This window comes from Helicoverpa armigera, chromosome 2, assembly GCF_030705265.1.
Source record: "Helicoverpa armigera isolate CAAS_96S chromosome 2, ASM3070526v1, whole genome shotgun sequence".
In the NCBI taxonomy this organism is placed as follows: Eukaryota; Metazoa; Arthropoda; class Insecta; order Lepidoptera; family Noctuidae; genus Helicoverpa; species Helicoverpa armigera.
In genome coordinates this window covers 2532325-2548324 of record NC_087121.1, presented here as the reverse complement: position 1 = coordinate 2548324, position 16000 = coordinate 2532325, and the positions used below count along the sequence as shown (strand labels likewise).

General features: G+C 41.1%; 1 protein-coding gene across 1 annotated transcript in view; it reads left to right on the top strand.

The window, feature by feature from the left end:
• Myo10a (Myosin 10A) overlaps positions 1–16000 on the top strand; it is a 75773-nt gene that overhangs the window by 16816 nt on the left and 42957 nt on the right. The window contains exons 2-14 of the mRNA XM_064037548.1: positions 2770–2920; positions 6944–7194; positions 7320–8425; positions 8498–8661; positions 9917–10146; positions 10738–10956; positions 11164–11252; positions 12104–12242; positions 12700–12903; positions 13365–13506; positions 13873–14036; positions 14879–14969; positions 15602–15768. Coding sequence (XP_063893618.1) covers positions 2771–2920; positions 6944–7194; positions 7320–8425; positions 8498–8661; positions 9917–10146; positions 10738–10956; positions 11164–11252; positions 12104–12242; positions 12700–12903; positions 13365–13506; positions 13873–14036; positions 14879–14969; positions 15602–15768 — 3116 coding nt within the window. The 5' untranslated portion in view covers position 2770. The remainder of the gene's footprint in view (positions 1–2769; positions 2921–6943; positions 7195–7319; positions 8426–8497; positions 8662–9916; positions 10147–10737; positions 10957–11163; positions 11253–12103; positions 12243–12699; positions 12904–13364; positions 13507–13872; positions 14037–14878; positions 14970–15601; positions 15769–16000) is intronic.

Genomic DNA, 16000 nt, shown 5'->3' with positions numbered 1-16000 from the left:
CTACAAAGCACATACATAGTACTACTAATGTACCTTAATGGCACCAGAATGTCAAGTGACGTAGGTACAGAAAGTGAAAATCATTTCCGACGCAAAGGTGTTCCACAAACCCGTTATGCCTGAGAACACTGCTAGCTAATTAGATTTTATAATTTTGATATTTTACTCCAGTTCTATAAATCAGATCTGCGTCCACTAATTAAAGAACAAATGGGATCGTAAATCAATGCGTAGTTAATTAAATACCTGTACCTACTTTCGTCATGCTTTCAAGAAAATGCAGTATTAAATCGTCTGTGTACACTTCCATCTGTATTTATGTTCTCATGTTAAAAATTCTCCGAAGTGATTGAGTATTCTGTTGCTAGTTTTAATTTCTGAAACATATTTATCATCTGTTTTTCAGTTTCATGTTTACCTGACTGGAAAAATTCTCGAAGAAAAACTGGTAATGTTCACATATTTCAGTGTTAGTCATCACGGCACTTGAAACATTGACATTGAGATATACAGTAAGAAGTAAGAGGGAAAACCTGATGCAGTCACTGATCACATGATAATGTTTACGACACAAACATTTAACAAAACGACTTTTGTTTATAATGAAGCTAAAGATAACCAACAACTCCAACAGCAGGTTACAAAAACTCATTTCAATGAAACATTAAAATCAGCGATCAACACACAATAAATCCTTATCGACTTTTATGAACGCTCCAAAGATGATCAACGAAAACATTGATCGCAAAAACTTCACTTTTATTTATGATCGATAATCAATAAATCTTAACAACGATCGATTCAATTACGCATCTGAGATTTACAATGACGTGAACAAGAGTTCAGTTTTCTCTTTAATCTGTTAGTCGTCTGCTGTTGGAGTTATAGGGCCTGTCATCTCGGCACTTGAACTTCATATTTTACAATCAGTTGAAATGGATTTGTGAAAGAGCTGATAAATCTTAAACCTTTTCTAGAAGTACCATTTACCATCGTTATAGTCGTTTGAGACGACTTCTTAAAGTAGCGAATCTGGTTCCATAAGCTATATCTCTTCAAGTTTAGAGTCTTCATCTTTCCTTACTTGCTCGTCTTCTGGTGTCCCTCAAGGTACCACTTTCCGCACAGCTGGTTCCTCGGATAATTTTCTAAACAATGAACAATTTTCTTTATTGTAATTTCCTTATCAACATTTAAACGTGATTTACTTACGTTTTCACTGTTTACTACTAGATTACATATTAGTCGATAAGCAAAAACTGTTACTTTACTGTAATGTTTGTTAATCAAGATTGCATATGTTTATATCGATGTTGCATACAATTCTGGAGTAACATGTGGGTATAAAATACGATATTTTTAAGGGTTCATATAAGTTCAAGTTCAACGGTCACCGATGGAGGTGCCTAAAAAAGTATTTCTGCTACTTTTTGTAGCGATTATTCAGGTAAGTTGTTTTTGCAATTTAATTAACTTGCATTGTCAACTGAATGTGTAAGTTTTACATTGTTACTTTTCCGTGCTTTTTGTATAATTATAAAAACCTTGTTAATTCTTTAATTGCAGCATGTCGCCAATGCCCAGTACTACGTATCTCCGTACGCTTCAGCCCCAAGCCCGTACATATCGCAATCGCCGTCATGCTCGTGCTGCTCCCCTCCGTTAAACATCCCGGCTCCCCCAGCCTGCCCAGTCTACGTCACCCTACCAGCCCCGCCACCCCTCACCGTCCAACCTCCCCCACTCCCACCTATGATGTTAGAACTCCCTTGTCCTCCACCAATTACTGTTACTCCTCCGCCTGCACCTCCGATGATGGTTAACCCTCCACCTCTGCCTCCAATGACTATCACTCCCCCAGCTATTCCTCCGATCTGCGTGACTCCTCCTCCCCCGCCTCCTATGTGCGTGACGCCTCCCTGTCCTCCACCGATGTACGTCAACCCTCCGTTGCCGCCAGCAATTTACTTGGACCTGCCGCTGCCGCCTCCCATTGTGATTGAGCTGCCTCCTCCTCCTCCGATCGTGGTACAGCCGCCACCGTTGGGACAGATTATGATCCAACCACCTGCTCTGCCTCCGATGCCCGTGCAGCCGCCGCCACTACCACCGATGATGGTGCAGCCGCCGTCGCCTCCTCCGATGGTGATTGAGCTGCCCCCGCCGGCGCCCATCAGCGTGCAGCCGCCATGCCCGCCACCAATGTGCGTGCAGCCGCCGCCGCCCTCGCCAATCAGCGTGCAACCACCTCCGCTACCTCCAGTCATGGTGCAGCCACCTTTGCCACCCTCCATGTGTATTCAGCCACCTCCTCTGGAGCCGTTCTGCGTGCAGCCCCCTCCCCCCGCTCCTATCTGCTTCCAGTCAACCCCCTCATGCGGCTGTGGATGCGCACCTTCCCCGATCTACTTGTGACAGTTCGAATAGTTTTTATTCGTTAACTTGTTATCACAATGTTTTGTTTTGTTATGAGCCGACTGTATTTAATTAAAGTTATGAACTGAACTATGTGCCTACCTCGAATAATAAACGATTACTTAATTTTAAATTGCATTTTAATTATATACTTCCCTTCACACTACAATAGCGCAACAAGTTCTAGGTAAATATTGTGCCTATATAAAAATCTATAATGATCCTGCTTTGCTCCTACATACCTTATAAAAGTGCTCGCAATCACCCAGACACGGTCTACCTATCTAACGTCATAATAACATCAACTACAAGTCCCCAAGGGTCACAAAACTCTAACAAGGAATTGTTCCCCAGCATGGCGGGCTCCGGGGGCCTGTCAGAATGGGCGGAGGGAGCCGCCGTGTGGTTCCAGCCGCCGGGGACCGCCGCCCCGCTGCCCGGGGAGCTGGTCGAGGTGCACCGCGCGGCCCGGGTGCTGCTCGTCTCCGCCCACCTTAATGGACAGGTGAGAATATTATCAGGCTACCAACCTTGTCAATAAATGACGCTCAATAAATTGACTGCTAGTGACAAAATAAATGAAATAAAAAACAACTTCGCATGTGTAAGGCGTCTTTAACACTTCAGCGACAATCAGGGAGCTGCTGTTGTCATAATACGTCTACCCGGTCTACCCTAGTTGATACGCCAGGAACTTTAAAGCCAGGACCTTCTTGTTGGCTGTGTTAGACAGAGCCTGAACTTGAAAGCAAATCAAACAAAAGACTGTCGCTTATTCAAAATAGAATGCCAAGACTCAGGACTCCTCCATATTTGGATTTCTATTTCTATTACTGGAGACGGGAGTTTGACAGATAAACAGATACGATAGGTTATTGAAATCCTCAGAACATCATATACAATACAGTGTAAGTAGCATCTTGACAATCCTACATGAAACAATGCAACGCACGCGCTTACGTCACGGCGCGGCACGACTCGGTAAGTCACGTACGGCGTCGTGTCAAAACGTGATGGCATCATACTCGCTTCTAATAGTTTCTATTTATTTATCGTTCGTATTGATTGGATCTAGTTTATTGCCTGTATATTGATTAGAAGTACATTTTCGTAAATATAAAATATTGATTAAGATGTTAGTTTCTTTATATTTAGTTCAAAACGCAGGTTGTCTAATGATTTCATAAACTTACTTAATTCTGTTTTGTGTCACTCGTTTATATTTCGATTTTATGATCTCACAGAAAACATTAAACATTGTAATAAATCATATCGCGCATTCCGTGATTGAAATAACGTAAAATACAGCAATACCTGGGAGAATAATCTAGCACTGATGTGTAGGTATGGCAGTAAAGATCACATTCCGATGGTCTGGTCTAGTCCCATAATTTGCTTCGCAAGGTCGAGACGACTGACGCTTTATTTTTCTACTCAATCCATGTAATATACCAGTCGTGCATTCAGTTCAGAATAGCCAGCCAGTATCAATGCGACCATAGGACCTCCTTGTTCCTTATTTCCGCCGTTCTTCTAAAAATATTGTCTATCATCATCATCATCATCTCCCGAGCCGTTTCCTCAACTATGTTAGGGTCCAGTCTAACTGTATGCCGCTGAGTATTAGTGTTTTACAAGGAGCGACTTCCGTTCTGCCCTCCTTAATCTATTTATTTACCCGGGCAACCCAAATACCCCTTCGTTACACCAAAAATCTTGTCTTATTCGCCATTATTCGCGAGTACAAATAGCAAACAAAGACTGGAAGGGTACATTGTTCCACCGTGATTGGCGAGAAAAGGCATTCGGCTGATCGCAAGGCCGCCACTGGAATGTTGATAGAGAGTTGACTCAAGCCTTAACGACTCCACTGCTTCTTGATAATTTATGCCCGCCTGGGACATTGATTAGGTTTTATTATTGTCATAAAAATAACTTCAATGGGTTGGTCAATGTGTGAAAGTCTTTTAGGACGAAGGAGATTAACTACATTTTACTAAAAAGGTTGGTCCTCATAACCTGTTTACATTTTAACGGTAATGTAGCGACTCGTGTGTCACCTGCGGTATTCGCGAAACAATTCGAAGCTTTTATTGTAGGCAGTCGCGGTCTATTGGCACCATTTCTAAACACGATATTGAATGTACGTACTTGTTCTTAATTTTAATGGCCATGTCTAATGTCACATTGTGCATGTCCACCAGACCTCGGCTGCGATTATAAACGGCTTATTTTGTAAAACAAAACAATTACAGCTTCCCGGGGCAACCTCAGGAACTGAAAGTACTAATTAAGTGTTAACAATTAGGTAATCTGAAGCGCATTAAAGTCTAGCTGACAAGATCTAGTCTGCTGGCAGATTTTCTAAAATAGCTGCACGCAAATATTGTGACGATTAATTAAACTATTAATTGAGATAGATGGCTAAATTGCTTATTTAACAGCACCGGTCTTTAAAGTAAGATGGCGAACAAGCATTTACGATTCCACTTTTTCATGTTATGACTTTTCTTTCTAAACATATACTTACATAGGCATGGTAATTTGTGCAGTAATAAATTATGTTTATATAGGTAAATAAATGTGCGTGTCTATCTACTCAGGCTGTGAATATAGTGCCAATTGCAGCAGTAAGCCACATTTTACAACGAAATCGATATGGTCAAAACATCTGACCAGTGTAGACATACATAAAAATACATATTAGATTTATAATGTTAGATGTCGAGTTACAAAACGTTTCCAATAGGTTCTCAGTAATGGAGAGTCAGAATCGTCGGTACCAATCGATAATATAGAAAGCAGTCATCTCAAGTAATCGCAATCTCGTATTAGTTAATCTCGACTGGTCTAGGCCGTTATCCTAAGAGGCTACACCATAACAGTTCTCCGAGTAACATGGTATGTGGTACAATCAGTTAGCCGCCACTGGCCAACCACTGCGGAACGCACTTTTGCGGGATACATTTAATTCTATAAAACGATCTGCGGTTTTCTCTGTGAAATACTAGAAACCAGTGCTCAGAAATGCGGCGGAAACAGTGATATACCTGTGCATTTAATAGAACCGGCTACTTCAATGAATAATTAGGCTACAATGATACAAACGTGAGATGAAATGAAAACGTTTAAAAAACGTGATAAATATGAAGATAAATTGCATTCTCGTTAGCTTATGGCCACGAACAAGATCACATTTAGATAGCTGGACGTGCCCAATAATTTGATACGAATTCTAGATAAGTGAGGAACGTAGTTCATCAAATTGTCGTGTTGGCCGATGCGTGTCCGATTCGCGCCGACACCACACAGCTCCCCGGAATCTCTGAAGTCTTGCATGTCGTCCGACTCGGGCGACGCTGCATGTCGATTTCATTTAGCGTCGCGACGACAGAACAGCTGCCAGCCGAACGCTGTTAAGTCAATTATGAAGAAAATGAGCAATTTATCGAACACTTCTGGCACGAAATCACTTAATTCCAACAAAAGTATGCGGAGATGGTTGCCTGCGACTGTTTCTTCTTTGAAGGATCTGTGCCTGGATGTCCTTGTAAACAATGTAAATACAAATGTATTTCTATGTCCCCTTACTTCTCAACACATTATAAATATGTATTGTATTCATATGAATGAACTACCATAACGAACCATTTATTCTGACTTAGTTACGGTCATTTTAACTTCAATAGAATTAAATAAAATTGCATTTTACGATACAGTTGTCAGTTACACTGTATTAAAATATTCATTAGTCGGGCACCTTCATTATTACAGGTCCGAATTCGTTTTCATTTCAAAAAGCTATTCAATTCTTAATTCCTGGCACCATTAATTAAGTGTATTTCTTTAGATGTACCTACCATTTGATCAGTATGCCGCGAGCATCACAATGTGCTTAATGACCAGCTGTCAGCAAGACATGGAGATGGCTATTTTAATTTGCTAATATGTGTCTTCGATATATAAATGAGTGTCAGTTAACGGAACCGTGTTAATCAACTGAATCGATCACTAATGATGTGTACTCGAGCGCAACGCTGTGTAATATAAATGTTACTGTATGCAAATGGCGAGCTATCCTTCACTCAGCCAGCAGCGGCACACTTCGCGACGACGTAATCAAATCAATTGCGACTCCATTACGCGGCTATCAAAGTGAAGAAATGAAAATATGCGAAGGCAGCGAGCGTTGAATTGTAACGAATTTAAGTGATCTCGATAGCGAAAAGATCTTAGTAGAGCAGGTCGCGAAAGATGGCCTGATACTATTGTGAGCAGTCATTACGTTATGTCACAGTTACGCCTGTTGGGCTTCATAATTTCCGTGATGATGACGTTTTGATGTTCCTTTTAAATATGAAGTATTCAGTTTCGAATTTTGTTAATTACCTACGAGAATTATGCAAGTGACTAGTTAGATTAGGAACGTAATCTGAAATTCTGCTGAATTATTAAGAATCTAATAGGCACCTTTAGACACCAGAATTTTGATTTTCATCTTTTCTAATATTATCCTGTCATTCCACAGCCTCAAACCTTTGCCCTACAAATGGGCAATGGTGAAGACGAAGGGGACCCCGTGTGGCCGCGAGAGGAGCTCGGCCCCACCGGCGTGGACGACATGACGAGGCTCCACGACCTTCACGAAGCCGCTCTACTCTGGAACCTGAAGCTAAGATACGAACAGGGCCTGATATACACGTATGCGGGCTCCATTCTCGTGGCCGTCAATCCTTATAGACCTGTCGACGCGTTGTATGGCTTGCAGACTGCAAGGAGGTAAGACTGAAGTGTTTTCACAGCAACGATGTTTAAAATTCACGACTATGCTATTTGCGATTCTTTGAATCGCTGAAACACAGAAAGATAAACAGTTTTTAATCGTAACTACGTATCACTTGCAGGTACCACGCAGCAGAGGCGCTAGGCGATCTCCCACCACATTTGTTTGCCATAGCGGCGGCTGCGCGCGCGGCGCTTCCCCAGCCTCAAGCCATACTCATCTCGGGCGAGTCCGGCGCGGGCAAGACCGAGTCCACCAAGCTGGCGGTCCAGTTCCTCGCCGCAGTCGCCCCCGCGCCGCCCGGTAGGGCTCCCGTCTCCGAACAAATCTTAGAAGCGGCCCCCTTATTGGAGGCCTTCGGAAATGCAAGAACACCAAAAAACCACAATTCTAGTCGATTTGGAAAACTCTTAGAATTGTACTTTAAGGATGGCTTTCTCGCGGGAGCGAGAGTGGCCCACTACTTATTGGAGAAATCCCGTATAGTCACACAGTCTCCTGGGGAGAGAAATTATCATGTATTCTATGAACTACTAGCCGGCTTAGATGAAGAACAAAGGCGATCCAGAGGTCTCCTCACGGCTGAACATTATTTCTACTTGAATCAAGGAGGAGACTCCGGCGGCGCAGGCGCTGGCGCCGACTGGTCCGCGCTGTGCGGTGCTATGCAAGTTCTCGGCATCGGTGACGCCGAACGAGAAGATATAATCAGAGTTTTAGCAGCTGTCCTGCACTTAGGAAACGTATATTTCCACAGGAGACAATTGCGACACGGACAAGAAGGTGTGCAATTAGGTGGCGGAGCTGAAGTGCGCTGGGCTGCACATTTATTGAAGGTCCCAGCCGAGGCGATGGCCAGGGCGCTCACCACACGGGTCACCGCGGCGAGGGCAGAGCGCATGAGGTCACCACTGCCCATAGACCAAGCCTTGGACGCGAGAGACGCGTTCGCGAAGGCTCTGTACTCGTCGCTGTTCAGCTGGCTAGTTCTACGAATCAACTCGATAGTGCACCGCGCCGGCTTACACGATGCTCACAGAATATCTCTCCTGGACATCTTTGGTTTTGAAGACTTGGAAGAGAACTCTTTTGAGCAACTATGCATTAACTACGCTAACGAAACGCTGCAACATTATTTCAATAAGCACATATTTAAATTAGAGCAACAGGAATATCAGAAAGAACGTTTGGAATGGTCGAACTTGACTTGGAACGATAACTCTCCAGGTACTCATCACTCCAATATACTAACGTGTTATATACTTTTTTCCATGGATTAAACTTGCTGACCTCTTACAGTAATACAACTGCTGAGTAAGAAGCCAGTGGGGATCCTGCATCTACTGGACGACGAGAGCAACTTCCCGCGCGCATCAGACGCCTCGTTCCTAGAGAAGTGCCATTACAACCACGCGTTAAACGAACTGTACTCAAGACCTAGATTAGGAGCGAGCGAATTCGGGGTGAGTTACCTTCGTTTCTTAATCATTACAATTAACCTACCGACTAGCAACCATGACTAACATCTTCTTTTACCCGTACAAGACCCAAAGTATCCCAAAATCCCTACTATTACGATTAACGGGAAATTGTCTCGCCACATTGGATGATGATACGGGTATCCTGTAATTCCTTGAGGGATTTCCATTCGCTATCGTCAATGAGCAGTCTTTTTCCAGCGAGACCAGAGGGTGCCTCTTTCCCTTGCTCTAATTGATCGACTTTATTTACCCATAGGGTAGAACACCACAGCGATAGATACCGCAGAACAAACTTTTAGCTCAAAAGTATAAAGTTACACTATTTGAATGAATCATTTAAATAGAATAACTAAAAGTTTGCGTATCGTGATAGTTCAAGGTGAGGTGACTAACGTTTCATCACAGCAGGCTCCCACATGCGAGCTGACAGCTGTAGGTCAATTATCGACTTGTGGGTCTTCGATAAATTATTTACAATCATAATTTAGATGCCGAGGGAATTGATGGCGTTTGTATCCTTGAGATGTAGTCTCTAGAATTAATGGACCGATTGTGAGGAAAACTTATATTAATAGTTACAGTCTCGAAGAAAATATTACCTATAGAAGAAAACCATTTAGCAATTTTATTCAATGAGGAAAAATTATTTAACTATATCCGAATATTTTCTTCTTAACACGCTACGACGAAAAGCTACTTAATTAATAAAACTTCCCTGGAGAATATTGAAATTGTGAGAAAACATCATCGAACTTACTTATTACGGAATCGTAGTTACTTCCATTAAATTAAAGGAATGCTTTACTTCTATATGATTACTCTATCCAATGATTCAGTAACGAGTTATTAAAAGAAAAAACACAGTCCGATAAACATAGGGGAACGAACGGAAATGCAATATTAAATGGACGATTGCCTGCTATTTAAAATACTACACTAACTCTGTTTGTCTGTCCGGCTTTGATGACAAAACTTCCGGACCGATAAGTTGGTACACATATTCCCTGTGAAAGGTCATAGGCTAAATCTTATCCAATTGCGGGCAGTAGTTCTTCCGGGTTTCAAATGCAACCTCGGAAATCCATATTCTGAAAAATCACGAAGGTCCGCTACACCGTAAAATCTTCCATTTTTTTCAACATGGATTATGTTTACCTATCTTTACCATATAGCATACAGTATCTAAGTGTAGTTTTCAAAAATAACAAAACTACATTAACAAAACTCTAAATTCCAGATCAAACACTACGCCGGCCAAGTATGGTACAACGTGGAGGGTTTCCTCGACAAGAACCGTGATGCCCTCCGAGCCGACGTGCTAGAGTTGCTCTGCAGCAGTGAAGTGCCCCTGGTTGCTGAGATGTCGACGCAACTGAGGGCACAGCATGATGCGAATAAGACGTTACCTAGAGGCGCCAATGGAAGATTCGTTACGATGAAGCCTAGGACCCCTACAGTGGCTGCTAGGTAAGCTAACGTACCAGTAGATAATTTTGAAAGGTTCTATTAAGAGGTACACATTGCTAACTTTAAGTCGGCCCATAGTTGTGTGAGCAGACACATAATCAGTGTGGAGATGAATGAAAGTTACATCGAGTATATACCAATCCATGAAAAATTTTTGCTTGGATTATTTTCCAAATAAACTACTTACACACAAAGCCAATCACGTGGCTAATCATCCGCCGACAGTTTAGTCTGCAATACGCATTCTAATTGTAGGTATTTATCAATACCATAAATACTTAGCTATGTATTATTTCAATTTTACGCTTTGCGCCGTCCCCAAATAAAATAAATTAGGAACAGGGCAAGAAAAAGAAGAAGTATTCCTTCATTTTTCTTTTTTACTAAGCACTTATAGGTTCTTTCATAGACCGCTCCAAAGACCCAATGGATGAGTCTAGACTCTAGTGCAATCATCTGGACAGATTGTATGTGAAAGTCAATATTCTGCTTTTGGTTAACTCCTATAAGACGACCCTTTAAAATAAATACCTTTTACAGTCTACGTATCTCTTACCATGCCCTTTATAGATCTACTTTTGTATGTGCCAGGTTCTCAGACAGTCTCCACCAGCTCCTAGAATCAATGTCTCGATGCAATCCGTGGTTCGTGCGCTGCATCAAGCCAAACACCGACAAATCTCCTATGAAGTTCGACATGCCTTGCGTACTCGCCCAGCTGAGGTACACTGGCATGCTGGATACCATCAAGATCAGACAGACTGGATACCCTATCAGGATACCTTTCCAGAACTTTGTGGATAGATACAGGTAATTACATGAAAAAAATGGCTTGATTTATAGAAGTTAAAACAATAGGTGATTATTTATACTCAATAAAAGAGCAGTTGCAATTTTCCTTATATCCATTGAGAGTTAATCAATTTTGTGTTTCATATTTATTAACGTTGCCTCCATATTTGACTTGTTTGTTTTTTAACGAAGTAAATTATCGAAATTAACATGAATTATCCGCAGGTACCTGTTGAAGTCTACTCCATCCCGATCCACGCCGTACCGGGAGATTTGCAACTCCATTCTTGCTGAGATGCCCCCCACCGGAGCTGGTAAGCACATGACATTTAATATTGCTATTCAACAACGCCCCAGGTACGAAAAATTGGTACCTAGTTTCCCAATTTGACGTGTCCCAAGTTTCCGAAACAGGAAGAAAATAGTCATGATAAAATGGTCACCTATTCACGGACATTATTTAACTTTACGACTCGACGCATGCGGCTGTTACTTTGAGTTCCTTTATAAAACTTATAAGCTTGGATATGATTACAAAAAACTAATTGTGATTAAGTTACTTCCAACTTTTGACATAGGGTCATATTAAGCAGTTCACACAAAGAAAAATTACTGTTACTGTCGCCCCGAATATTTTGCTCAAAACACCGGTTTTTCTTAATAGCTTAAGTAATTAGTTTATCACATTGATCGCAGCGGTACTTTATCTACTAACCATCTTTTATCTTTCTGTGGTCGCGTCTGATATGTTGCTTGGTCTATGGCTCATTTTGTTCTGTGATGTTATCAAGTGCGCGTCAAAATGGGCAAGATTTGGAAAAGGGTGAAGAAAAAAGGTTTCACTTTGGAAGCTATGGTTTTATGTGAGTTTTTTGTGTTAATCTAGAATTATCTAGATAATGGTATAAATTGTTTTGTAATTACTTAACTACCTCAACGTTCATCGTAGGTACGGACTTATGATATTCCGTGTTTTCAATAAGCAAATTTTTTTTTCGAGACCGTTCTTTACGCAACGGACGTTTTCGTTCGTATTTCGCATGAAAAAGTCATGAACATACATAATATAATAAACATACTACCTAGGACCTCGACGATTTACTTTAAGAATGTATATGAAGGATTTTTAGATGAAAATGTTAATATATACATTGTATTTTTACAGTCGGTGCTGATTACCAACTGGGTGCTGCTCGAGTGTTCATAAGGGAAGCGTTACACCGCGCGCTGGAGAGAGCGCGAGCTGACAAACTGCGGGCAGCCGCTACGAAGCTGCAGGCACACTTCAGAGGATATTTAGCGAGGTATGTTGGAAATAACGGTAAATTAGTACTGTTGTATGCTGGCAAAAGTACTGAAATGAACCAGATCAATTGAAATTATTTGAAGCCTAAATAATTGGAAACAAATACCGTCCGTCTAGTTAATACCAAGCAAGTACATACTTCCCATAAATTTTTATATTTTGCTTTTCTTAATTTTTAACCCTGAAAAAATACGTCACATTGGGTAGACATCGTAAAAATAAAATGCTATCAGCAGCGTTCTCCCAGCTGGCGAATTTTTTAGAACAAAAAAATACAAATACAAAATGTTTTATTTCTGTAACAAAATATTTTAACATTTCATTTGTGATTGGAGCACACTTTTATTTAGGTATTTAAAGATTATTGTATTATTTTCCACTTTCTAAGATGAACTAAGTTATTTATTGGGTATTGTTTTTTCAATTATTTACTAATCTACTAATCCCGTATCCAGGAAACGCTACCAACAAGTGCAGGACGCCACAATCCGCCTCCAGTCCTGGTGGCGCGGCGCCACCACGCGGCGTCGCTTCGTGCGCGTGCGCGGCGGCGTGGTGAAGGCGCAGGCACTCGTACGGGGCCGGCGCGCGCGCAAGCGGTACGCGGCGCTGAGGGAGCAGCATAGGAGACGCGCTGAGGCTCAGCAGTTGGCTGCTAAGTATGATTTTATACAACTCATTACATAGTTTAGCATTTCGCCACCAATCCACGGGACTATTAGAGTTCCGGATTTTTGGAAGACAAAAGGGTATAGCCACCGTTTTAAGACAACTCAAATGAAATGGTTACACTAAACCGACGATTTTCCCTATGTACATAGTGTGTAATTATTAAAAAGCATAAGTTGCATGCCGACTCCTCTTTAACCAAGCCATTTCCAGTTATCAAATCGCCGATTTGACCAATATGCGGCTTGTATACGACTGGTTCTGGTTTGGTTATCGATCACTAAATTAGGTCACTGCTGTGTAATTTTGTCACAAAAAATTCTGGGAGTACCTAATTATGAAGATTTTTATTATTATATAAAAAAATATTTTTCCGTTATGTTGCACAGTTTTAGACACAATCATATAAAAAAATGGAACTAAGTATCTAATGATTATTTTAATTCTCTAGACGTCGTGCAGCTGAACAGAAAGCAGCTCAGAAGGCGAAGGCCGAGAGCCTGCAGGTACTGGAGGTACCGGCCGAGCTCGCCTTCATACTGTCCAAGCTTGACGAGTGGCAGCCACCACACACAGAGAGGAACCTTGCTAAGGTATGGCCAAGTTTATATTCGAAAACTTCCAGGCTAAATTCTACAAGATCCATAAAAAGAAACAATTTCGTTGAAGAAAAACTGAATTTTAAACTGCGTTTGGACTAATTTTCCGAGAACTTTTTTATGGAAAGGTCACTCCCAAATGACTATCTTCAGTACCGCTAATTATTTCGGAGCTGTTGTTGTTAATTGTTTTAACCTCAAAGTAGTTTGTAGCTTCACAATATTGTATTGCCACACAAATTCCACGAGAAAATTCTTTTTGAAAATCTATTTATGTAATGTCAAACATTGCGAGGTTATTAGAATAACATCCTTAAATACAGTTAGACAAAGTCTATATTCAAAAGACGCCATCCACAGGTATCAGGGGACGTCTACTCAGAAGAAGAGAGGGTACAACTTCCCCGAGATTTACAACAGTTCGCCTTCTCAAAGTTCAGCTCAGTATACTTCGCTGATGGTGGACACTTGAGCCCCAAGAAACATCCCATCACCAGGCCGTTCCTGGCTAAAGCTGCTGTCAGGTTTGTTTTATCTTTTTTAACGACGTCAAAAATCATCAAATGACCCCTCCTGCTGTGGGTTGGCAGCGGTGAGGGAGTGTCACTCTTACTGATTAAAAACCGTCGTATTCCGTCATAGGCCTTTAATTTACCAGGGCCGCGGTATCTCGTTCGAACAACCCGTTTCCCGTGAACTAGCCGTTTCCCCGCGGTTTCACCCTCACCCCTTAAGAACTACTGCATGTACCGCGGTAAAACATAGCCTATGGCACTAGGGAACAATGTACCTATCGGTGAAAGAATATTGAAAATCCGACCAGCTCAGCGGTTCCAAAGAGTATTCCCTACATACATTTATCTCTTTATAATATTAGTATGAATGATAATTTATTCATTGCTAATTTCGACTCGAGAGAGTTACGTCCCGCACGTAGATAAAAAGAGACATAAAAGATGTAATGTATTTCTTAGAAATCTACCCAGATGTTTTGGTGAAAGAGAAACAAAACTTCATGAAGTTTCCCGTTTATAGTATTAGGAACTCTGAAACTTGGGCTTTCACATGACACATGATCACATCTTCTTGAACCCATGTGATGGGTTTTACTTACTGATTCAAAGATGTACAACTATTTTCCGCTTCACTCACAGTGCAAGGCGTCACTTGATGACTTCACATCATAATACATAACGTGGAAACATTCTTTTGCTATTATTATAAAAGCGACCCATAATCCCCGCCCCGATCCCATAATAGGGATATATTGACAAAGAAAGACTTTGTTTTATCCATGTATGTAGTGATATTCTTGTTATTGCATTACACAATGCAACTATTGTAAAACAAATCATTTAACTTCCAGGGATCAAGACTTCAACGATGCAGTGGCTACGTTCAAGCTTATACTGAGGTGGTGCGATGAAACCGCCGCCGGTAATGAAGCCAGGCAGAAGGTAAATGGTCAAACATTTTGTAATAACTGCTACCTAATAAATAGATAGATTCTCAACTATACGGAAGAGTTTTATTGTTCGCGATTTGTTAATTATTTTAGTGTTAGATAGCTCATTTATTGAGGGAGGCGGGTAAAACCGCTGCTGTAAGCAATTCAATTATATCTACAATGTCGGGAATTCAACTGGGATCATTTTAACTTTTCTTTCTTTTCTTCAAGTACTATTTCCTTAAAAATATAATACTTGTTATTTTTACCAAGTTCTTTCTAGGGTTCCGTACCCAAAGGGTAAAACGGATCCCTATTGCTTTCGCTCCTCTGTCCGCCCGTCCGTCTGACACCAGGCTGTATCTCATGAACCGTGATAGTTAGAGAGCTGAAATTTTCACAGATGTTGTATTTTTGTTGCCGCTATAACAGCAAACTAGAATTAAAAAATAAATATTTTGGGGGCTCCCATACAACAAACGTGATTTTTTGTCCATTTTATGAATAATGGTAAGGAACCCTTTGTGCGCGAGTCCGGCTCGCATTTGGCAGTTTTTTTTTTCATAAATGTGTAAGATTTTAAATTATAAAAAATATATATTAGATAGGAAACATTTTCTAAAACCGCCCATTTATACCCAGGTGTTAGCAGACTACATAGCGTCCCGCGGGTTGTCGTCCCGCGGTCTGCGAGACGAGGTGCTGGTGCAAGTGTGCAACCAGGCGAGTGGGGACAACTCTTCCGAGCGTGTGTGGCAACTCATGGCACATTGTCTAGCTGCCTTCCAGCCGGGGCCGCCGCTGCATAAGTAAGTAGTCTTTACTTTTAACATGTTTATTTTATTTTTAAGTTTTGCAAATTTTGCACTGCGGCACTTTAATAGTGTTTCCATATTTTTTTCTTACTTTTTGTTAAATTGTGAAAGTTAAAGTCTCAATATTTTAAGCTTTAATTATTGATTTTATGATTATAGGTACTTATGAGTTTGACATAGCAGTATGATTTTTTATAAATGCAACACAATAAACTGGCGTTGTCGC